The sequence below is a fragment of the Chelonoidis abingdonii genome, chromosome 7, assembly GCF_003597395.2.
Source record: "Chelonoidis abingdonii isolate Lonesome George chromosome 7, CheloAbing_2.0, whole genome shotgun sequence".
Taxonomy (NCBI): Eukaryota; Metazoa; Chordata; order Testudines; family Testudinidae; genus Chelonoidis; species Chelonoidis abingdonii.
Window position 1 is genome coordinate 19,165,741 of NC_133775.1, and position 25,604 is coordinate 19,191,344.

At 39.9% G+C, this 25,604-nt stretch overlaps 1 protein-coding gene across 15 annotated transcripts in view; it reads left to right on the top strand.

The window, feature by feature from the left end:
- RAVER2 (ribonucleoprotein, PTB binding 2) overlaps nt 1–25,604 on the top strand; it is a 77,408-nt gene that overhangs the window by 38,946 nt on the left and 12,858 nt on the right. For 8 of the 15 annotated variants that reach the window (XM_075067685.1, XM_075067678.1, XM_075067677.1 and 5 more), the window contains exons 3-8: nt 3,814–4,283; nt 8,249–8,440; nt 10,304–10,430; nt 16,299–16,381; nt 20,214–20,318; nt 20,520–20,631. In XM_075067685.1, the coding sequence (XP_074923786.1) occupies nt 3,814–4,283; nt 8,249–8,440; nt 10,304–10,430; nt 16,299–16,381; nt 20,214–20,318; nt 20,520–20,631 (1,089 nt within the window). Of the gene's footprint in view, nt 1–3,813; nt 4,284–8,248; nt 8,441–10,303; nt 10,431–16,295; nt 16,382–20,213; nt 20,319–20,519; nt 20,632–25,604 lie in introns of all 15 variants that reach the window. The other 7 variants (XM_075067676.1, XM_075067679.1, XM_075067682.1 and 4 more) reach the window with 2 other exon arrangements.

The following is a 25,604-nucleotide window of genomic DNA, read 5'->3' on the forward strand; positions in this document are numbered from 1 at the left end:
CCCCCCCCTTACTTGCTGCAGGCGGCCCTACCCGCGCCCCCCTGCCCCAGCTCCCTTCGCCTAAATGCTGGCGGCGACTGTAGCGGCCGGATCTTCAGCCGCCCCGTTGGCCGCCGAAGAAAATGCCCCCCCCAAATCCTAGCACCCTAAGGGATCGCCTAAGTCGCTGGCCCTGGTATATGCCATTTTTTAAAAGATATCTCTGATCTTACTGTTTGGAAGATGACCACTGCAATGAGATATGTCAGCTTAATGTATGTGAGAATCAATCTGATTAGTTTCCTCCTACAAAAACAACTCCAGCATTTCAGTAAAGGCTATTTTTAAAGGCAGGTACATCCATAAAAACTTACTTTTGCTCATATGAATAGTATTTGCATATGTCAACACTCTTATGTGCACACACTGTCATGTGGGCACCTGTGCATTTTACACATATCTCTTAGAAAATTTTGGCCCTTGAAGGTCATTGTCTAATTATTTTTGTTCTTTTGAGGGATAAAACACTTTATTTTGTGCTTCAAGAAGCACTTGTAACTTCCATTTAAAAATCTCCTAGTGTCTCAGAATCCTAATATACACCTTACAAAATTTATGAAGCTCTTTCTGGGTTACGTGACTCTTTCAGGCTCAGGTTTCTTATATTGCAGATTATTTTGCTCACGTCAGTAACTTTGGCTTGCAGAATCAGCTAGTAGTTTTTAACATCTGTAGGGTTTTACCTTTACTCGCCTTTAACTGTGCAGCTTTCTAAACGGTTATTGACACACAATAGAACCTTCTTCATCTAAACCATTATTATCCCCTTCCCACCCCAAAATCCCATTATTCAAAATTGGGTTATGTGCCAACATGTGCATTATTTGTATGGAAAAAAATCCCATTTGTGTAAAATCCTTTTTGTCCAGATAAATTAAATGTTTTCAGTTTAATACAGATAAATGGAGTTCAGTGAAGCTATACAACAGTTTAAATCATAAAATCTGTCCTGTAAGATCTTTCCTCCTCTGAGTGAAAACTATAATTAAAATTTATCTTCAATTTTCCTCCTTGGTTTTCCTTTATATTATTTACTTTCTGTGCAGTTTTAAATTTTTGTTCAATCAGATCACAGAAGAATTAATTGAACACAAAACAATTGAACAATATTTTGTTCTCTCAAACTATTGTTGATTTCCACAGAATCTAACTCCATTTGTCTATACTTTCTTTGCAATTATTCCTAAAATACCAAATGTTATCCTTCTGGAAATAAGCCATAAATATTGGGCTGTGCAATAGTCTAGTTTAGCCATGCTGTCTGTTTCAGAATTTAACTGACCTCGTCTTTATTTGTCGTTTTCATCTGTATATCACCATATCTTTTGAATTGTTACAGTTTGTAAAATCAGCTATGGTGTGTATATATATACACACAAACACACTGGGTGATTGTGTACAGGATACCTGGCAACTTATACCTTGCACAGGAGAGCAGAACTGAGACCTTAGATGTTATAATGTTTGTTGGTAAGATTTGTGCTCTGTTCTGTTGGCTTTATAAACTGATATAAGATAGTCACAGCTACAGCATGATTTAAACATTACTTTAAAATATACTATGTGGATGTTTATATTTTATTTATAAATCCTACTTTAGACTGTTTTAACCTCTGATTATTCAAGAATGAAAGAAAACGTAAGCATGTCTGCTTCTGAATAGTGTCACCTTACTATTCAGTTTCTCTCTGCCTGTGCGCTGGTGTTAGAAACAGATGATGAATAGGTTATCTGGAAAAGATGTTTTCTGTTTTAAACAGTAATCTTGCAACCAGAGCTTCCTGGAGTTGAATTTCAGGAAAGGTTTCTATTGAAATGTGATACATCAGCCAAAAAAAAAAAAAAAGTTATGGTACGCTTGGCAACAAATTTGCCCAGAGCTGCAGTATGATAATTCATTAGAAGAGAGAGTATTGCCAAGACTGCTGTGAAAAAAATGTTTTCTAAGTAACAGCAATGGGACATGCTTTATAGCAGTGAATTCCATGCTATTTAAACTTCAGAATAGCAAATAATAGATTTCTTTTTTTTTTGTCCTTAAAAGTGTTCTTACAGATGAGATAAATAAAGACTGGGGAAGAAGAATCCTCATTCCTTGTTGTTGGGCAGCTGAGACCTCAAATGTTGTTGTATGATAAGAAAACATGGTTGTCCCAGTTTTCAGGCTGTGGTCTCATACAAATAAATAAAAACATAGATATTGTTTCTGCTATTATTGCCTAACGACATTTATCTGTTTTTTGCCTTTGGACCACTGTGGCAGAGATTCTCATTTTTATTCTCGTTTTTAGTGTCAATCTCACTAGTCTTATGTTTACTCTCAAGGGCAGCTCCAGGCACCAGCACGCCAAGTGCGTGCCTGGGCGGCAAGCCACAGGGGGCGCTCTGCTGGTTGCCACGAGGGCGGCAGGCAGGTTGCCTTCGGTGGCATGTCTGCAGAGGGTCCGCTGGTCCCGTGGCTTCGGCGGACCTCCCACAGGCGTGCCGCCAAATTCGCGAGACCGGGGACCTCCCACAGGCAAGCCACCGAAGGCAGCCTGCCTGCCATGCTTGGGGCGGCAAAATACCTAGTGCTGCCCCTGTTTACTCTTACCCTCCCTTTAACACAAATGAATATACCACAAGCTGTTTTTCTGAGATTGTCACACTTCATTTTAAATTCAGACAAAAATTTGAATACTGAGATACTATCCAAAATGCCCATTAAATCTGAAATCTAGATCTGATCATGCCTTTGAGTGCTCAGTCTTACTGTGTCCATGAATATATTCTGTTCTCCATTAAACAATAGCTTTGTGGGCCTGGAAAGCATCTACACTTGAGCAATTCACCTGTATCTGTAGCAGGTCTTTGGTGTGCCTTGCTGTGTGGGTTTGTTTTGATGAAGTTCATTATGGAAAACTCACATTCTGCAGTGCTACAGGACATAAAAACAGTATTCACACCAAGAACAGTATATGCCAAAAGCTTGGTGGCTAAAAGTTTGGATAAACAGGCATGTGTCGTGTCATACATTGTGCATTGAAGAATAATTTTAGAGACAACACTGATATATGGCACTTTCCTTTTCCTCCTAACTCAAAAAGTGGCCTAGAACAGTGGCTCTCAACTTTTCCAGACTACTATACCCCTTCCAGGAGTTCGATTTGTGTTGTATACCCCCAAGTTACACCTCACTTAAAAACTACTTGCTTACAAATTCAGACATAAAAATACAGAAGTGTCACAGCACACTATTACTGATAAATTGCTGACTTTCATATTTTTGTCATAGATCAATTGGAATATAAATATTGTACTTGCATTTCAGTGTATAGTATATAGAGCAGTATAAACAAGGCATCGTCTGTATGAAATTTTACTTTGTACTAACTTCACTTGTGCTTTTTATGTAGCCTGTTGTAACTAGGCAAATATCTAGCTGAGTTGATGTACCCCCAGAAGACATCTGTGTGCCCCTAGCTGAGAACCACTGGCCTAGAAAAATGGTGATTTATACTTTGTCATAATGGACCAAGTCATTTTAATAACTATGCCATTTTGAATTCAAGCATCAGTATTAATAACGGTGGTTACTGTAGTTTGGTGAATTTAACATCTGTATTTTAAATGGCAATTTAACATGCAGATCTGAATTGTCTGCACCTTTGCCTCTGCCTCTAAAGACTCAGAAATGTGCACCATCAAATCTGTCATCCCCATCAGATCTGAAGAAGAGCATTGTGTAAGCTTGAGAGCTTGTTTCTTCCACCAACTTCCTTTGTTCTCTTACAGCATTTGTTACTCTGCAGAATGGAGAGCAGGCTCAAAATGCAATTCGGATGTTTCACCAGTATTCTCTTCGTGGAAAAGAAATATCAGTGCAGCTCCAACCAACAGATGCTTTGCTATGCGTTACCAATTTGCCCACCTCATTTTCATTACAAGAGTTTGAGGAACTAGTGTGTGCATATGGCAATGTTGAGAGATGTTTTTTGGTCTATAATGAAGTTACTGGCCATTCCAAGGGCTACGGGTTTGTGGAATACATGAAAAAGGACTCTGCTGCAAAGGCTAGAATGGAACTCCTGGGGAAGCAATTAGGTGAAAACACCCTCTTTGCACAGTGGATGGATGTTAATCAGTTGACTACCGATCTTGTTCATTCCAAGTGCCTTTGTGTAGATAAACTCTCCAGTGACTACACTGATTCAGAGGAACTGATGCAAATGTTCTCATTTAAGTATAAACCTGTGTTCTGCCAGGTAGGTCTCCTATGAATTGATGTCTTTTGGAAGCTGAATATGGAGATGTATATAGCTTTGTGTTTACATATTTTATTGCATGCCTACCCATTGCTTTGGTTTTTATGTAACTAGACTAGTAAGTGGCTTAATTTGGGAAGCCTAGTGGGTGATTATGTGTATATTGTGATGGGCTGAACCACCTGGGGTGTCACCTGGTGTGCTGGGATGCCACTGAGTCAGACTGTTCTGCCAGCCTGGGTCCCTTTTACCTGACCTTGCTGGGTTAGGCTCCCCAGTCTTTTCCAGCCAAGCACACAGGCACGGCCAAACCCAGCTGCACAGAGAGACAGAGATCCACTCTGGGAAGACTCAGTTTAAGGGGCTTGCCACAGCACCCAGATGTCCACCCCCACTCCTTAGAGTACAGACCCCAAATTATATGAAATTTGCTTCTTCCCTGTATGTGAAGGAGAGTGTACACAACTTCTCACCCCCCTCCCAGTTAGAAATCACAGAAACTGGGTTATAAACCAGAAATAAATGTATTAACTATAACAGGTGTATTTTAAGTAGTTAAGGAGGTAGCAGACAGAACAAGGCAGATTACTAAGAAAATAAAATAGAGCATCCAAACTAAGCTTACTACACTAAAGAAACTGGTTACATGTAAGTTCTCACCCTAAATGTGGTTCTAATAATCTTTTCACAGGCCAGATGCCTTCGAGCCAGGGCCCAGTTCTTTCCCCCAGTTCAATCTTAATTGTTTCCAGCAGTCATCTTGGGTGAGGTAGCAGGGGAGAACTGACCACCAGGATTATCTCACTTCCTACCCTTAAATAGGATTTTCATAGGGTAGGAGTCCTTTGTTTCCTAGTTTGACCTTTCCCCGCCTGCCCCCAAAGCTTTTCATGGAAAGGTACAGAATTCAAGATGGGTTCCAGTATCAGGTGACATGGTCAAATGCCTCTGTAGGGCCCCTGTAGCCATTCTTCACAGGCTGACCCACATGTTCACAGGAAGACTAAGATCTTTTAGAGTCCATTGGCTCTTGCTACTGGGCCATCAGCTTTTTCATTGATGTACCTTAAGTGTTAGCAGGGGGCGTCACCCAAAGTAACATAGTTGAAATATAGATACCTAGTCAATATTCCTAACTTCAGATGCAGAAACGATACATGCATACAAATAGGATAATCATATTCAGTAAATCATAGCCCTTCCAATGATATCTCACATGAACCATCTTGCATAAAGTATATCTCAGTTATGTCATATTCATATCATACGTATATTTGCATAAAGAATGTGGAATGACATGTCACCTATACATCATAATATACGATGTGGTATAAATGTTTTATTGCCAAGAGTTTGGAATGACCAGCATAAGTCACTGGGGAGTTATGCAGGAGGTCATCCCAGCTGAGTGCCAATAAAACATTTATTATACATTCTTTCTCCATGTATTTTTTGGAAGCATTATTTCAGCAATGTTTTAGAGAACTTTGTAAATAATTCTTTTTGGTAATATTTTTTGTATTCCTCAATCATAAATCTAGTTTGTATTAATATCTTGAGTCTAACTGTAGAGCACTTAGAGAGATTAAAATATATTTACTATATCTTAGAAACCTCTAAAAATGTCTAAAATAGTTTTTCAATAAGTTATAAAGTTATATCTTCAGGACCTAATAATTTCTGATATGCCAGCACAAGAAATAAGTGCTATATCTATCGGAAAAGTAAGTCTTACAGCTCTCCGATTGTATAAAGGCTTTCTTCCTAGCACTGATGGTTGCCAAGATATTGGACCCTAAGTTGGTCACTGGTCTATGACCTAACATAGTTTATTAAGCATCTCAGACCAGTGTAACTAGGAGGGGAAACAGAATGAAACCTTTTACTGAAGTCATGGGTGATTGTGGGTGTTTGTTTATTTGTAAGTATCTCTTGGAAAGCTGCTCAAAAGATTTGGATTTTTAGTGTTCTTGGTGGTGATGGATTGCTAGTGTGTAGAGTGATTCCTAGAGTATAAAGATAGAAGAGACCATTAAAGCATCTAATCTGACCCCCTGCATATCACAGGCCTCCTGTATGACACAATAGCTACTTTTGGGGCAAACACATTCCAGAAAGGCATTCAGTCTTGGTTTGAAGACAGCAAGAGATGGAGAATCCATCGTTTTCCTTGGTAATTTGCTCCAGTGGTTCATCACTATCACTGTTAAAAAATCGTGCCTAACCTCTAAAATGAGTTTGTTTGGTTTCAGCTTCAAGCCATTGGTTCTTATTTTGCTTTTCTCCAGTAGATTAAAGAGCCTTTTAGTACCTGCCGGTTTTCTCCATTTGAAGGTTCTGGTGCACTGTAATCAATTCACTTCTCACTCTTCCTTTTGATAAGCTAAAGAGAGAGAGTTATTAAGTTTCCCGCTCTAGGGCATTTTCTCCAGCCTCAGATAATTTTTGTGGCTCTTTCTTGCATCCTGTCCAATTTTTCAACATCTGTTTTAAAATGTGGACAGAGCTGTACACAGTGTTTCAGTACTGGTCTCACCAATGCCATATACAGAGGAAAAATCACCTCCCTACTTGTACTCGCTGATTCCCTGTTTAGACCTTCAAGGATCACATTAGCTCTCTTTGCCATGTCATCACAATGGGAGCTCTGAGATGCTGTATAGAAGCTGTTAGTGCTAACCTACCTTCCTCTACTTCAGAACCATTAAGAGGCTGTAAACAAATTCCTGTTATAGGCCCTATTTCTTTCATTAGATTTAAAGGAGGCTGTCCATTTTCCACATCAGGACTCACATCTATATATAGTGATATTACTTTATATCAATTTCGTTGTTGTATTAAGTGTAGTTGTAACCATTTCAGTCCTGGGATATTAGAGAAAAAAGGTGGGTGAGGTAATACCTTTTATTGGACCAACTTCTGGACTCTGGATTTATGGCTTATTACCACAATTTGTAACCCACCTCTTTTGTCCTGTGACTGCAGAAGTGTTAATGGGTCACTGTACCTTGAATGGTCCTTTACAATATGTGATAACTACTTATGCTAACCAGTCTGTTCCACCTTGCATTTTGCTGTGATACAGGAAGTACCTTTCCCAGACCTGTAGAAGAGCTCTGTTTGGCTCGAAAACTTGTCTCTCTCATCAACAGAAGTTGGTCCAATAAAAGATATACTCACCCACCCTGTGTCTCTTAGATCAATTCCAGGCATTTTGGGAATGGACACTCCTGCCTAAGGATATGGTGCAATTTCAAGTCTTCTCTTTTTAAAAAAAAATCCATTAAAGACTATAAACGAAGGATGAAACAGTGTCAAACAAGTAATCTCTGCCTTTTTCCAATCCACTTAGGTATACTAAGCAGATAGCAGATTGATGGATCTGGTACATTTTCTTGAGCACTATTCAACTACAACCTCCATTCTCTCAAAAAAATGCATGAGATCTCAGTTATCTGCATTGTTATGTGTTCTTTTATTAGCTTCCATACTTATATTTTTCATGTGGCCTTGCAAACTAACTCATCCGTTGTTCTTGTTTCTGTTTAAACCAAATATCAAAGAAATTATAATTTTCTTACCATGAAAAATAAAAGTGAATGTAAAAATAGCGATGTGCTAAACTTTACATTCAAAATTTCATTCTGTCTCTTTATATTCTATAAAATAACTGTCAAATATATTTAATAGCTGAGGTTCTTCATGAGATTAGCTGTAAAGGCATTTAATAGTCAACTAGGGACAACATGGTAGTCATCTGCAAAATATTATTTGCATATTATATTTAACATGCATGAGACAGGAACGTGTACCTCTAGGTAGGCTATTAAAAGTTAGTTTTGTCTTAGGATTGTTAAAGGTTTTGCACAGGTAATTCATGCTCAATGCAGGAGGAGGGGAAAATGCTTTAAAATAATTGCTGAATGTTTGTAATGTGTTCAGTGTATTGTGAAATGCCATTTCAGTTTGCTGAGGACGAAGGCAGTTATATTGGTGGCTTTGCAGTGGTTGAGTATGAGACTGCAGAGCAGGCTGAGGAAGTGCAAGAAGTCACAGATGGTATGACTATCAGAGGAAAGAGAGTCCGGGTATCATACTGTGCTCCTGGTGCACCAGGACGAAGCACATTAGCTGCATTTATAGCAGCACAACGTATGGTAAGAGACCTTCCATTTCAAAGAGAAAACACTTTAAATGTTTATGTTATGTTTTACATATATAAGAATTTCTAAACTCCATTGGAAGAGAAGCCCATAAGTGCTTTTGTAATCAGCTTAGTATTTTAATAAGATTATTACTCAGCCAAGTGAAAATTCTTTTTGAACAGGAGAAAGCTATTTGACTCAGTGAAATGTTAATACTTAAATTGTAGTTCTGTTCTGACAAGTGACTCTGTAAAATGACATTGTGGAGTTCCATGTTTATTTCCTCACAGTGACTACACATCAAAATTGCTCTGTTTACAAATGAAAAGATGGTTTCTCTAACCAAGAGCTTAGGTTATAACTCAGTCTGTTCAAAGTGTTACTCTGCATCTACACAAGAAAAGTGGATGAGTTTATGTTGGAGTTGGCTAGCTCATGTTAGCTAGCCGGCAAACTTAGCCTTCTTCCTAGTTAAGACAAGGACATGAACAGCAGGGGTCAGGGGTAAGAGATTGTTTCAGTTCAAAACTAAACTAAGAGAGAGTGCTTTTTAACAGCTATTGGTTGGTTTAAAATGAGACAAGTAAATGTAATTTAAAAATAAACGGCAGGGTAGTGGGAATGACTTAGTTTCATGCTTGGTGTACAATGAAGCTTTTATGCCCTGCATCATATCAAATTATTTCTTAGAAAATTGGATGTGAAGGTAAGTGGTACATGAAGCCGTCTTGAAGGTTGTTGCAGAATATTCTCATTACTTTGGATAGTTCTGAGTAAATTCAGCTGTTTTTCTATAGAGTTATTCACCTCAACTCTGTAGAAGAGCAGCTGAATTTAGTGTTGTTAAAGATGGCATATTGTATTGGTCTTCACAGTGGACTACATCTTCTTTACTTTCCAGAGTTGTGGGGAAAATGTCTTTTTTTTCCAGGAAGAAAACTGCCCCGTGAGTGTTATGAGTGTGTGTGTTTTGTATTGTGAGGGAGTAGGATGACAAGTTGCAGGCAGGGGTTGCTGTGGGGCACATTTTTTGATCTTCTATTTCATACTGAAATATTTACATGAAGAGAATGTGTATTTGAAACCTTTTTGTTTCTACAAACATTACATTATAATTTCAGTCTGTGATTGAATGGTTTAAAACAGTGGTTCTCAAACGGTAGGTCAGGACCCCAAAGTGGCTCGCGACCCCGTTTTAAAATGGGGTAGCCAGGACTGAGTCCGATTTGTTGACTCGGCTTCAGTCCTGGGTGTGGGGCTCAGGTTACAGGCCCCCTTCCTGGAGCTGAAGCCTTTGAGCTTTGGTTTTCCCTCCTCTCCCGCACTGCCTGGGACGGTGGGGCTCAGGCTTTGGCCCTGCCGCCTGGGGCAGCTGGGGTCAGGCTTCGGGTCCCCCTCTTGGGATCATGTAATAATGTTTGTTGTCAGAAGGGAGTCGCGGTGAAATGAAGTTTAAGAACCCCTGGTTTAAAAGGTTGAGAGAGAAGTAATGAGAGTATTGAGGTGCTGTTATGCCTGTTAGTTTTATACTTTTCTTATTGTTTCCTATCTCAAAACCTAAAGGGAAGGAGAGAAATGCAGCAACCATGATAATTTCGGTGTAAAGGAAATGCTGGAATATGTTACTAATGAGCTTTACAGTGAAAGGGTTAATGACATCTGTTTGGTGAAAGGAAATTGCAGGAACACTGATCTTTGAACTCAGGTGTGTGACACCTGGAGATCAAGGAAAATAGTATCCAACTATAGATCTAAACCTATTTGTTTTATAAATAAAGGGTTTGCACCAGCAAATTTGTTTGAGCTAGTCATGGCAACAGAATATGCTTTTGTTTAATCCTGAGTCTAATGTTTCTGTATTTCTGTTAATTCCAGATGAGAAGCAATAGAAAGGGATTGCTTCCAGAGCCAAATCCAGTGCAGATTATGAAGAGTTTAAACAACCCAGCCATGTTACAAATGTTACTGCAGCCCCAGTTGTGTAGATGTGCTCGTAAACATGGTAAGCCTTTTTAAAAAGAGATAAATAAGAAAAGAATTCCGTCTGGTTAGTGATATAACAAGCTTTAGCTTAAAAAAAATCAGGAGCAACCTTTTAAAATACATATGTTTATAATTGCCTCAGGATAGTTCTCTTCACAAAAGTGACAGAAAACAAATGGACAATAAACTCTCATGACAGTTAATTTAAATGAGAGACAAACTGGGTGAGGTAATATCTTTTATTAGACGACCTTCTGTTGGTCAAAGAGACAAGTTTTCAAGCTATACAGGGCTCTTCTTCAGGTCTGGGAAAGGTAATCGAAGTGTCACAGCTAAATACAAGGTAGAAAAGATTGTGAAGCATTAGGATTTAACACATGTTGCAAGACACCATTCCTGATGAAGTGGGCAATTAATACCTCTGCAGAGGTGTCACTCAAAAACGTGTCTCTGGCCTGGTCTACGCTACATGTTTATACCGATTTTAGCAGCGTTAAACCGATTTAACACTGCACGCGTCCACACAACGAGGCCCTTTATATCGATATAAAGGGCTCTTTAAACCGGTTTCTCTGCTCCTCCCCAACGAGAGGAGTAGCGCTGAAATCGGTATTACCATATCGGATAATTAGGGTTGTGTGGCCGAAATCGCACGGTATTGGCTCCGGGCGGCTTTATCCCACGAAACTTTCACATGTGCACCATGTGATGCTTGGACAGTTTAATCTGAACTCGGATAGCACTGGCCAGGTAGACAGGAAAAGCCCGCGAACTTTTGATTGCATTCCTGTTGGCCAGCTGACCTCTTGATCAAGCATATGGTGGCGATGCAGTCCCAAATCCAAAAAGAGGCTCCAGGCATGGATCGTGTGGGAGATACTGGAATCGATCGCGATGGGAGGACAAATCTGTTCTATCAGAGCTCCGTTACAGAAGATGGAATGCCAAAGCATTTGAAAAAAAATCTCAGGCTATTGACTACAGAGTCCAGGTAGCACAGTGCTGTGTGACCAAGGGTAACGAAAGCATAGAATCAAATGGATGCTTCATGGAGGGACAGAAGGGGGTAACTTGAGGACTCCAGCTATCCAAGTCCCTAGCAGGTTCCGAAAAGTATTTGGCATTCTGGCTGAGCTCCAACCTGTATGGTCAAACACATTGTCCGGGGTGTTCAGGCGTATTTTTTTTTTTTAGCCTCGTCAATTTACTCCCCCTGCTCCCCATGAAAGAAAAGGGGGAAAAAGTCGTTCTGCTTTTTTCAAGGTCCCGTATGTCTATGCATGCGCTGGTAGACGCAGTGCTGGAGCATATAACGCAGGCATCCTTCCCTCCCTTCTCCAGTCAGACTACAATGCAGTAGGACTGGTGCCATCCTCGTCATCAGCCCTGTGAGTGTCCTGGCTGGCCTCATGTAGGTTGACGGGGGCACCTGGGTAAAATAGGAATGATCCTTGTTATTGCCCGCAGATGGTTACAGAGATTGGCTGGTAACCTCCTCATCATAGAACTGGGAGGGGCTGAACTCCATCCGCGCCCCCCCTGCCCCTTCATGTGTAAAGAAAAATTCGGTTACTGCCACTGGACTTCATAGCAGCGGGATGCGTGCAGCTCTCTCCCTTTCACCGTTTAATTATCCTAGCTGGGACTATCATAGCAGCTGCGAGGCTACCTCCCGTCATTTTATCTCATAACAAGTCAGTGTTCTTATTCCTGCATTCTTTATTACATCAATACACAAAGGGGGGACCCTGCAACGTGTAGCCAGAAGTTGGGGTGAGAGGAACACGGGTCGGGTTGTTGCAGGGAACACCCCTGAATGGCATGCAGCTCATCTTTCTGGGGATCTGACACGAAGCGCGTGTCTGTTCTCTGAACACTGGTTCTCTAGTACACTTGCCCCACTTCTAGGCAGGACTGACTCATTTTTAGATACAACATAAGGATGGGGGAGAATGATCTGGGGAGTCCTTCCATTTTTGTTCTTTGCCCCCCGCGACCTCAAATCAGCCAGGAGCACCTATGAGCAGCAGCAGACGGTACAGAAATGACGATAACCGTCGATCTCATCACTTTGACATGGCCAGGCAGATGTACAGAAGAACGGTAACCATCTTTGTTACCTTTGCAAAGGCAATGATGGCTGCTTGCTGTGTGCTGCAGTACCGCGCTGTCACGGCAATCCAGTACACAGTACTGGTGACAGTGAAAAAGGCAAAACAGGCTCCATGGTTTGCCATGCTATGGCATCTGCCAGTGCAATCCAGGAAAAAAGGGCGCGAAAGGTTGTCTTGCGCGTTGCTTTTACGAGAGAAGGAGTGATAACATTTACCCAGAATCACCGCGCACTGTTTTTGCCACCATCATTCTTGGGATTCTCACCCAGAATTCCAGTGGGCAGTGTGGCGACTGTGGGAAATATTGGGCTAGCTTGGGATAACTACCCACAGTGCAACGCTCCAGAAATCGATGCTAGCCTCAGTGCATGGACACACACCACCAAATTATTGTGCTTTGTGTGGCCGCGTGCACTCGACTTTATCCAATCTATTTTACAAAACCGGTTTATGTAAAATCGGAATAATCCTGTGGTGTAGACGTACTGTCTCTCAGCAACAGAAGTTGCTCCAATACAAGATATTACCTCTCCTGCTTTCTGTGTCTCTCATCTTGGGACCAACATGGCTATAACACTGCAAACGGTGAATTTAAATATCATTGCTCCTTGTAAACACCCTCATGCTAACTCTGCAATCTGTGTATATTTATATTAGAAATTGGTATAAAACAAAACCGTTCATCCAAACACCCTCAGACTTTGTGGATCTGCTTCCAGATCTGAACTTGCAACTCAAGTCCCTCTCTAGTTCATACTGTTTTAAAATTATTTCTTTCTTATGTGTTACCATAGATGTATATACCATTTTACAAGCACGCTGTTAAACATTGTCCTTCTTCCAAAAGGAACTTTCCTTCTAATTTGAATGGACAATAAATTAAAAATAACGTATCATGTTTCAAAGAATTAAAGTGTTAGCAATAAGAATGGGAACAGTCAGTCTGAAGAGATCAGTGAGGGAAGACTCAGAGCAAGTCTACACAACAGCACTATATCGGCGCAGCTGCAGTACATCTTCACCAGCGAGAGAGCGCTCTTCTGTTGGCATAATCATTCCACCTTGGCAAGACGCAGAAGTGCGTCTCCTGCCGACATAGCGCTGATGTGGACAGCGTAAAACTTGTGTCACTTTGAGTGTAGGGGGGTTCACACCCCTGAGTGATGTAAATTATATCAGCTTAGGCAGTAGCATAGACCTGCCTTAAGAATGAATGGCTGTGCTATAAATATTATGGGTGTGAGTGAGAATCTATGCAGTGCCTCTAAGACAGTTGGGAGGGATGAGGATGAGGTGACTTTAAGCTAATTTAGCACCCTTCCAATCTTGGGTTGCTCTGGGGGATGGAGAGGCCCTTAGTTTAACTTAGACAGCCCTTAGGGCTTCTCTATGGGTATGTCTACGCTGCAAAAAAAAGTGTGTTCTTAACTGAGGTTAGCTAACCTGTGTTCACTAACTTGGGTTAAAACACATTTTTTTGCAGTGTATACATACCTCAAGTTAGAGCAGCTTCACTGGGCTGCTCTGTGGGCCACAGTACTGGGTGCGGTGGGCTTGCACCCAGCACAACTCTCCTGCTCCCAGATGGCTCCGTAGTGCAGGAGTGGGTCTTTGGGAGGCAGTCTATGGCTTCCTCCATCAATGCCCGCTTGGGAACAGTCCTCTTGCTGCTGGATAGAGGGCTTTTAGGATCCTTTTACCTGTCATACCATGGCCAGAATGGAGATGAGTATCTTGCCCTCTGTGCAGGTGAACCCTAATTTTTCAATGGTTCCTGGAAACTCAGAAAATTGAGATTTTGGGAAAAACAAAATTCCACTCTTGGGGGCATTTCTGAATTTTTGCATAATTGAGTTTGGATAATCAGAATTGTACCTGTATTTCAAGGAACAGGTGTGTGGGTCTCTATAGTTGTGAAAAAGTGTATATGTGGCTTTTTATGAGAGAGCAGTAATTCATTAAGAGGTATCTGTGAAGGTGGGGAAAGTGCAAGAGAGCTTTGAGTGTGGTTGTTTTCAGAAGGTTGGCTGTAAAAATGTCACGGTATAGTTTCATATTTGCCTCACGCTAGCGTCTGTATTAAATTTGCTCAAGTTACATTTAAAAGGATGGCTTTTCAAACTGTGACAGCCTTGCAAACTCACTGTGGGAAGCTGGATTCCGTCTGACATGTACATCATGACCTATACTAAAGATTTTGTAATCAAAACTTTCTTAATAATTCTGTTGGTAAGGCTAAAAATAATCTTAGCTGCATTGTCGATGCAGGGGCGATAAAGTATTTTACTTCCTGAAGGAAGCACATGTGACCCTATATATATAAAGCAGCAAATCCATTTAGTAAGGAGGAGCCCTTTTTTGTGCAATCACTGTTATTTCCATAACTTCACCTGAAAGAAGTCTGTATGGAGGGAATGTGTAAGAACAACTGAGTGTGTGGAAGTGCACGGTGGGACTCTGCAGAAAGGGCATGATCTCATTGAATGAGGACTACTCCAGGGAGAACAGCAGTGAAGTGAGACTCTTTAAGGGAGTACAGAAGCACAATTTAAAGGGAAGGAACAGCATAGGTCGATGGCATAAGCTGCTATTTATGCAATACTTTGATAATTCTTTGCACTTCATAACTTTACCAAAGCACTCTCGGGACACGCCTATGGTTATTACTGTATTTCTCATTGTAAAAATGGGCAAACTGAGTTGTGGGAAGATAAGCAACTCAGCCAGAGTCCAACAGGGAGTCAGTGGCAGAGCCAGGAATAGAACCTACATGTGATATTCTTACCCTCTCCATATCTAAGTGCCACTTAACTGCTTGTTTCTCCCGTGCTGCTTCCAGAATGACTAGAGTTTACTTGTATGCAACTTTCCTAATGCTGTTTCCCTTCCTTTAACATCTCTCTGCTTGTCTGTCTGTCTTCAGATTGTGAGATCCTTGGAGCAGGGATTGTCCCTTCTGGAATATTTGGAAAGCTCCCAGCAGGTTATGGGTGATACCATAAATATATGAAATAAGAACAATAAGCCAGACCCTGCGCTAACCACAAAACTACAAGCTTCACCATATTTTTAACACTGTCTCCTGAATTCTTTTAAAAATCTCACAATTTTGTTTGTAACTTTGAATATTTCATCTTTTAATTTCCAAAAATTCCCTGTTTTTATTGCCTATAATCATTTGTTACCTCAGACTGCTGAGGCTCTGCAGTATTGTAAAATGGCAAGCCCACTGCTGAGGAATCTGTATTTAGTCTTTATTTTAACTCAGTTTCTGTCTAGTGTGACTGTCCCTAATATAAACCCTGATCGTGCTCCCACTGAAGTCAAGGGGAGTTTTGCCATTCACTTCTAAGGGCGCATTGATGGCATGTTAAATTATTACTTGTTTACAATTGACTGCACAGAAATTGTATGTCCAATGACTATATATCTATCGAAGTATTTGAACTAAGGCCCCAGTCTTTCAGTTTAGAGGGAACGAGAAGACCTATGCACCTTTGAGGAACCCTGTTGACTTCAGTGGGTCTCCAGGCAGACATAGCAGTTCTCCTATGTGATGAGAGTCTCTCTGCATAATAAGCTTCAGCCAGATGTGTATTAAAAAGGTTCACAGTCCTGATTTTTAATCAGTTAATTAAATGTTAAATCCTATAGGAATATTTCGATCAAGGCAAATATATAAAGTGTATGTAACTGTTAAAAATCATTCTTTGCATAACTTTTAAAAGTTCTGTAAATTTGTCAAGGATGCTATCTTGTGTTTTCTCAAGCAGTTCTTGGAGTATCTGCTGGTTTACCTCATCTTATAAATACAGCAGTCAGTCCAGGATTTTTCCATTTGAATAAAGTACACCAGGTATGTTTATCAGTGTGAAAAAATTTATATTACTTTATGTATTTATGCAGTATTTTTCATTAAAACATGTAACAGATCTCAAGAATTGACAACTAAAATCAAATGTTTTTGTTAAAATGGCTTCGTATTTAACACATACTATATAAAGTAATTTCAAGAGACTGATTTAAATAAGATATAATGAGATTTGAATAATCAAAACTGAGGAGTGCTTATTGTCTGTATGCAAATTACCATTTTATTTTTTCTGAATTTTTGATTCGCGGTTACCTGATTGTTTTGTGGTAGGAAGAACTTACCTAGAAAGAACATCTATTTCCAAGTAACAGGTTGAGTAACAAGGACCATTGATTCATTTTGTACGCAGCAAGAACAAAGCCTTTTTGGAAAATAAGTCTGATTCAAGGCTGGAAGTGTGTTCTCATTGTCTTTATTTTTAAAGCCTGTAAAGTGTACCACATAAATAATAACAACAACAATAATTTTGAGATGTTCATTTTTTGGTAAAAATAAACCAAACCTGTGTATTACTGAAGTGTTTTCAGAGTTCTTGTGGTGTATTATAAGGCTCCTATGACTTCCAAACCATTGGGAGCCCAACAGTAGTAAAAGAAGATATTCTGGAAGTTCATACAAAGAATCCAAAGTTCATAGGGGTATCTTGTAGGAAGATTTGGGATGAATCTACCCCCTAACTCAGGGACAAGGACTGGGCTGGAGTAGCAGCTTTTGTCCACAATCAGTACTCCCTTTTGCACCAGCCTATTGGGTCAGCAGGCCACCCAGTTTCCACTTCTGCTTATCACATCAGGACTACTGTAGGGGCTTCCACAGTGTGGACTCTGCCAAGGGGTGAATTTTACCCTTAGGAAATATGGGTGCGGTTTTCAAAAGTACCTAGAGAAGTTAGGAAGCTCTAATACCACTGATTTTTAAATGAGGTTTTTGCTCCTTACTCTATTCAGTACTTTTGAAATTCCTACTCAAAATAAAAAAAATTCTTGTTTATTCATTACTATTTCTACTATACTTTTAAGATCTATAGCTCCATGTCTGTTAAGAGAGACTGAATTAAATTAGGAGAGATTTTCTGCACAGTAAAGGCACTTTGCTTTCTCTCATTTTTCTACTATGCGTTATCTAGAGGCATGTGTTCCTTTCAAATGTTAGGTATGTTGTTTAGATCTGCAGCACACCATAGAATGAAATACATTTGCTGCATGTTGTAAAGTTTACTGAACACAAAGAGTGTTATTATTTGCTTGCATTTTTAAAGTATATGTATGACATTTTCCTCTGATATATTTAGTTACTGCTGCTCTTTCTATGGTCTTGTAGATTTTCTGCTTCCTTGGAAGGCAACATAAATGCTTTTTAATCAGTCGGAAGGAGGCATGTTGTACATAGTTGCAGTGTGACTGACGATGATCCACTGCTTTTTGGCTTAAGTATACTACAGCCAAACAAGCTAGTGCTGTTGCTTTGGGTAGGCTCATGCATTTAATATTCTTCCATGGGAGCTCCTGCTTTTAATTAGTCACTAACCCTGGCCCAGTAAGATGAATTATTGACAGTAATTTAATTATCTAGGTTCCTTTCATTGGCACTTGTGTACCCTTATTCTGCAATATGTCTTTTTTAGGGGTACTCTTCAGTGCCAGAGAATTCTGGTCACTATTTCTTTCCTGGAATTCAGTATTGTTATGTACAGGAAAAGAATCTGTGTTACTTTCTAGTTTTCGTTGGTTTGTCAAAAGAATACTGGTTCAGCTTATTTCTATATTCCTGCCTGCTTATATTGTTTTTGCTGTGTGGAATTGACTGTTCAAGATTTTGTTAAATGATATATTGAGAGGAATCACTTTTTAAAAATATGATGCCAAAACATTGCTTATAGAATAAATTATAGATAATTAGGAGGACATGATAGATGAGAATTTGAACAGTTGTTTGGATGAATCACTGAATAAATTTTTTTAACTTAGCTACTCTTGGTATTTCTTAATGATAGACATTATGTGCCGCGGTAACGCATTTTGAACATTTAGAGTTATGTGTTAACTGAATGGTGTAACTGTTTAACAGCTCTTCATGTGATTAATCCAGAGAATCTGTTTTGAAGATTCAGCCAAACAATTTTCCTAAAAGTTTGTCATTTAATCAATACATTTTCTTCCTTGATGTAACTCAGAAAATACAAATAAAATAATAAAAAATAAAGATGTACTAGCAACATCAGACGCAGGTCATTTGTACTTGAGATGCTTAGGACAGCAGTGCGGAATCAATACGCAAACATATTGATGCAGTTAATCCAGATTTGGCCCCTGTTTGTTTTGCAGAATTCTGTTTTTGCAGGTTTTTAGAGATTCCTTGTTTTGTGTGTTGATATTATTGCAAATAATTTCCAAAACACAGAGGACTGTTCTGTGACATGAATGTCTGTGTCCTACGTGTTCTGAGTTTAGTTCCTAAGGAATCTGCATTCCTGCCACATTGGGACACAAACTGTGCTGGCTATAAATGTCTAGAAACATTTGTGAGACTGAGTTCTGGCAAAGCCATAAAGCATGCAAAACCCTACTTGTTCTGCTCAGCTGCTTCTTCAGTTTTCAGTCATTAGTGGTGATCTGTCTGCACTCACACAGTGAAGAATTTTTATTCCATATTTCTAGTCTTGCCTCACAGAATGTGTTCTTTAAATGCCAGAGTGCTACAGAAAAAGGTTTATAGAAACCTAGAGCAAACACATGTTTTGGCTGGCAAGTCATGTTCAAGAACCTCTTGCTCTCCAAGGATAATGTTTGACTAAATGTTTTCAAGCAGTCATGTAGTTAGCACAAATTATAGCAGTGGTTCTCAAACTTTTGTACTGGTGACCCCTTTCACATAGAAAACCTCTGAGTGTGACTCCCCCCTCTCTTATAAATTAAAAACACTTTTTTTATATATTTAACAGCATTATAAATGCTGGAAGCAAAGCGGGGTTTGAGGTGGTGGCTGATAGCTCACAACCCCCCATGTAATAACCTCACAACCCCCTTAGAGGTCCTGACCTCCAGTTTGAGAACCCTGAAGTATAGTTTGATGCTCGAGTTTGGACAGCCACTTCTTTTAAACCGCCATGCAATCCAAAAACCCTGCTGTAGAATACCCCCAAGGCAAAGTTCTAGAATGGCATCTCAACATGGTTTGTTAAGTGTCTTGAATGTGGGTGAAAACCGTGTTACAACAGTGTTTTAGTGTAACTATGTGTGAAAACCATTTCAAAAAAGCATTATGAGCCACAATGTGAGTATAGCCTGAATAACTAGCCATGTTATGAATGTTCTGGGAATAGTGTTCTGTGTAGGATACTTACCAATGAGAAAGGGAAGACTCATATATGTGTAGGTATCCTCTCCTGAAGGTAGCATTAATGTTTAGAGACTGTGGAGCAGTACATAATAGCCCCTAACTATCCCAACATAACCTAATAAAGCAGTGAGATATTTGGAGCAGATGCCATGTAAGAAATAAAAACACTGTAAAACACAATACAGTAAACTACACTTATCCTCTGAAAAGCACCCAGAAAATCAAACTGGAGGAAAGGAAGGATAAAAGGAATTCAAAATCTTTGCAAGCTTTGATTGCAAATGAGGCAAGGATTTGGTTTTATGGAGGGGAAGTCACTGACTTCAGATAAACATAGATATGGAAAGTCATTCCCCTTTGTCATGTTTATTCATAAATTAAAAGTATCTGGCTTATATCACATCAGCTGGAAATCTTGCAACAAGTATAATTTTTTTGTATTCTTTAACTAATGCTTCTTGTGTCAATTTGGCAGAATTCTGTTCTGGGGAATACATCTAATTTACTGCTACAGAACCTCTCACACCTACAACTGGCACAGAAGCAACTAATTACAATTGAGAATATTCAAACTAACAGTGTAAGTTCATCATTTTAACTTCAGTTATCTATCTGTATACCTTTTATTAACTGTTTTCTAAAACAAATAGGACTTTTTTAGCCCATTAAAACTTTAACCATCTAGCATATGTAGAAGAGATTAACTGTATGTGAAAACCTGTGGAATAGCTAAGGAGAGAGAACTGTAGTCATTTACAATACCTCTTGTTTTTCATTATAGAAACCTGGCTTGCTTGGAGAGCCTCCACCAATGTTACTTCAGACGGTATTGGGAACAAGGCCAATAACATCAGTGAGTGCAGACCTGGGAAACCATGGAGAAGCGCATACATGTAAATGACATTTTGTTTCATACTGTACCAGCAGAAATGTCCAGTTTGAAAATATGCAGCTGACTCACACCTACTTTTTTAACAAAAGTGATAATCAATAGCTTTAACCTTATCACCACAGAATAAGGAAGCCACCAAGTATAACTACAATGTGAAATACAGAAGCATTTAACAAAATAATCATGTTGATTATTGCTGTATTGATCGGTTTGCATTGGCTGCTTTCACTACCCAGCACAAACTCCAAGGCTTCCCTGTTACACAAACTTCAATATTTTATGAAAAAAGCAGCAATGCAAACAACAGGCATATTTCCATTTAGCTTCTAAAGCATACATAGATGAGGATTCTGGCACAGACACCTTGGCTTCATTGCCTTCTCTTCCAGACGATTCCCATATTTTTGTTTTCCATGGTCTGTATTTGCCAGGCATATACTTGAGTATCTAAATCTCCAGCAGGCCACTGTCTGCTCAAGTTAATTTTGCAGGCTTAAACATCAAAATCCAAATAAATTCAGAATAATTAGCATGGTATCATATATCCCATACACACTTGCTTACATCTTGGTGTCAGTTCAGGCTGACCATGAAGTTTATCACTTAAGTCAAACAGGTGTATAACTGAAAGAAGCCAAGAGTAAGCAGAATAGCAAAATGTAAACAGAAGTGGGCCACATATTCCAAGGAGAGGCTAAACATGACCAGACTTGCTCATTAACTCCTTTATGCTAGGAATGAGCTTTTCCTGATGTGAACCAAATTTTTAACAGCAGCCTCTAAAATCACGGACACATTTTTTTCATGACCGCATTATTTTAATTCCTAAATAGGGTAGTTAGATGTCTGTTCTGTTCGTGCGAAATGACTCTAAGAGCTAACGCTAGGTGCTTTAACATTTAATATAAGACAGTCTCATCTTCCTGTGTTGAGTGAATTTAGCACACTATCAACACTCTCCTATTACAACTTTTAAGTATTAGATAAACCCGCAGGAATATCTTTGGCAAGGGTTCTGAATTTGCTTTAATTGCTTAAGGTGATTTGGCATGCTGTTTCTTGCCGGAAGTTCCCAGTTTCTGAGTGGAGCACTGTTTTCATTTTAGTGTCTTATTTTCTTACTGATGTTCTTGGATATGTGAATGGGACTAGATTTTATCCACTTTTCTTTGCTTATGCCCGTATCCCCTATCTGATGCAATGTACTAGACATGTTAAAAAGGGCATTTGCTTTACTTTATGTTACTTTGGTTTTCAATACCTATAGCTTCTCTTAGTTCATACCTTTTAGTGCTACAGTTAACTTTATTCCATTTTAAGGGCGTCTACTTTTAATACGCTTGTAGACCTCGACATTTTGATTTTGGAGAAATCAAATATCTTGATTTTAATGATATTCCTTGTTTTTAATGAATTTTCCTAATGTCTTGTCTCTTCACATGAGGACAGAAATAGGTTTTTAGTATTCATTCCTGTAGGTTCCCACCTGATACATCTCAACATCACAAAGCTTCTCTTACAAGTAGCTGTTCTGCTGAAATCCGCTATGAATCCAGCCCACCAGAATCCTATTAGGTTTTAACTGGAGTTGAGTAAAAGTCCATCACATGGAATTTTTTAAACCTGTAAAGGTTTTTACGTTACATCTTGATGGAAAAGGAATTAGGGCTTAAATTGGGAGAGATAGTTCAGCGGCATCAAGGAGTTTAAAGGCTTTGTGAAGACTAATGTTGTTCATTGCATATAAATCTATGTATTTGGATAAGCCTAGAGTTACTCCTCTGCATTTGATTTCATTTCCCTGTGAATACCGTAAAGCAAGGGTGCTCTGTCCCTTGTCAGGAAGGAGGGTGGAGAAAATTCTTTGGTAATTCATTAGAGATCCCTGCAGCCAGCAAAGTCCTGGTGAACGTGCAGTTCAATGTAGTTCTCAGCCGCAAGGAGGATGGTTCTGATGTGGAGTCTTGAAATGTAAACTGAGGAAAAATGGAATGGCATGATGTAGGCCAGGGGTAGGCAACTGATTTTCAGTGGCACTCACACTGCCCAGGTCCTGGCCACTGGTCCGGGGGGGGGTGCTGCATTTTAATTTAATTTTAAATGAAGTCTCTTAAACATTTTAAAAACATTATTTACTTTACATACAACAATAGTTTAGTTATATATTTTCGACTTATAAAAAGAGACCTTCTAAAAGCATTAAAATGTATGACCAGCACGCAAAACCTTAAATTAGAGTGAATAAATGAAGACTCGGCACACCACTTCTGAAAGGTTGCCGACCTCTGATGTAGGCATTAAGATTCTCTAAATCTCCAGTGCCCTGCTCCCCTACTAAGGTGAAAGAAGAGAAGGAAAACTTGTAACCTACACACTTCATTTGGAACCAGAAGTACACAATCAGGCAGCAGGAGAGACCACAATAAAAAAAAGGCAAATACATTACAGTACTGTGTTCAATGTAAATTACTAAGAAAATTAAAGGGAAAGCTTTAAAAAAAATTTGAGAAGGCAAGGAAACCGTTTCTGTGCTTGTTTCATTTAAATTAAGAGGGTTAAAAGCAGGATCTTTCTTCTGCATGTTAACATTTCAAATCTGTATTAAGTCTATGTTCAGTTGTAAACTTTTGAAAGAACAACCATCTCGTTTTGGTCACAGTTACGAACAACTTACACCCCCAAGCTGTTCGTAACTCTGAGGTTCTACCGTATATACAGGTTAATTATGACTATAAACATAATTAGCCGCTTTGCCTTTTAATAGAATTTTATTTCTCTATCTTTTTTAAGGAAGGTATCAAGAAGATGAGTTGTTAGCATTGGTCATTCTTTTCTTCTTAGTGATATATTAAATTTTTCTTCTGAAATTTTGTTTGTAACTAGAAAACTACTCAAAATAATTCTCTTGAGACAGATAATTTCAGAAACTACATATCTGCATTTTATGGATCTATTATAGATATACTCTGCATGAGCAGGATCTAGTGGGATTAATGGAGAATAGCCCAGCTCCTGATCTAGTACAGCTTGGCTTTAGAGATGATTGTTTCTTGGACTCGTTCCCTTCCACTCCCCATTGCACAGACCACCTCTGTTGCCATTTGTAATTGCATATAATGTGGATACAGTCAAAATTAATGACAACTTACATTGCACAAACATTTTAACAACTCAATTGCCATATGTTGCATGTTAATATCCGAAAGCGAACTGCACGTAGTGACGTAGTTACTGCTAGTATAGACCCTGGAATTGGCTCCATCTCACCTGTCATTACCAACCACAATGCAGAATTATTTTCTGCCCTTTAGGCTCCAGGATGCGCCATCTTCAGAGGAGTCTGAGTTTCATTTTTATCTCTAGTAAGGTGCAGCCAATGGCCATTCCATACAAAATATTGGTAAAGACTATTGTTTGTATACTTGATTGATGCTCTCCTTTGCAACTCTGGCCTGGTCTACACTACGCGTTTAAACCGATTTTAGCAGCGTTAAACCGATTTAACGCTGCACCCGTCCACACAGCGAGGCCCTTGATATCGATATAAAGGGCTCTTTAAACCGGTTTCTCTTTTATGGGTTATCAGTCTAAAAATACGAGCAGTCCTGCCATCTTGAATATGGCAAGTTTTTTAGCTTCATTTTTCTTTCTTACTAGAGAGACACAGTGTGTAGCCCAAGAGAACCAGAGGAGCACAGCACAAACTTCCTAATGTCAGATCCCGCAGAGAAATTGATGAGCTGCATGCCATTCACGGGGGCGGTGCCATGCAACAATACCCACATTGCTTCCCTGCCCCCAACCTCCTGGGCTACCATTGCAGTATCCCATAAATGTGATGAGTAATAAGATGCAGGAATAAGAAATACTGACTTGTTATTGTGAGATAAACTGAGGGGGAGGCAGCCTCCAGCTGCTATGATAGTCCAGCAGGATTAAACGGTGGGAGGACAGAGGGGCCCAGACATCCGCTGCTATGATAGTCCAGCAGGCATACGAGAATCTTTTTTCTTTACACTATGAAAGGGAGGGGGGCTGATGGAGCTCAGCCCCGTGCTATGATGAAGACGGTTACCAGCGCGTTCTCTACCTTACTACTTGGGGAATTGACCGGAGCCATTCCTTTTTACCCAGTTGCCTGCCCCGCCGACCTCACCTGAGTCAGCCAGGAGGCACTCACGGGCTGATGACAGAGGACGGCTACCAGTTCTAATCTGCACTGTACCGTCTGCCACCGGGAAGGAGGAGAGGATATGCTGTCATCTGCCCAGCACTGTGTCTACCAGCAGCATCCAGTAGACATACGGTGACATTGAAAAAAAAGTCAAGAACGATTTTTTCCCCCTTTTCTTTCGGGGGGGGGGGAGGGGGAAGTAAATTGACGAGCTATACCTCCTGAACCACCCCGGACAATGTGTTTTGACCCTATAGGCATTGGAGCTCAGCAAGAATGCAAATACTTTTCGGAGACTGCTGGGACTGTGGGATATCGTGAGTCCTTAGTACCATCCCTCCCTCCATGAGTTGCCATTTGATTCTTTGGCTTCCGTTATGCTTGTCACACAGCACTGTGCTGTGGACTCTGTATCATAGCCTGGAGATTTTTTCAAATGCTTTAGCATTCGTCTTACTGTAACAGAGCTCTGATAGAACAGATTGTCTCCCCAATACCGAATCAGATCCAGTATCTTCCCATACAGTCCATGCTGGAGCTCTTTTGGATTTGGACTGCATCGCCACCTGTACTGATCAGAGCTCCACGTGGGCAAACAGAAATGAAATTCAAAAGTTCGCAGGGCTTTTCCTGTCTACCTGGCCAGTGCATCTGAGTTCAGATTGCTGTCAGAGTGGTCACAATGGTGCACTGTGGGATACCGCCCGGAGCCAATACCGTCGATTTCGGCCACACTAACGCTAAATCTCCGATATTGGTAATATCGATTTCAAGCACTACTCCTCTCGTTGGGGAGGAGT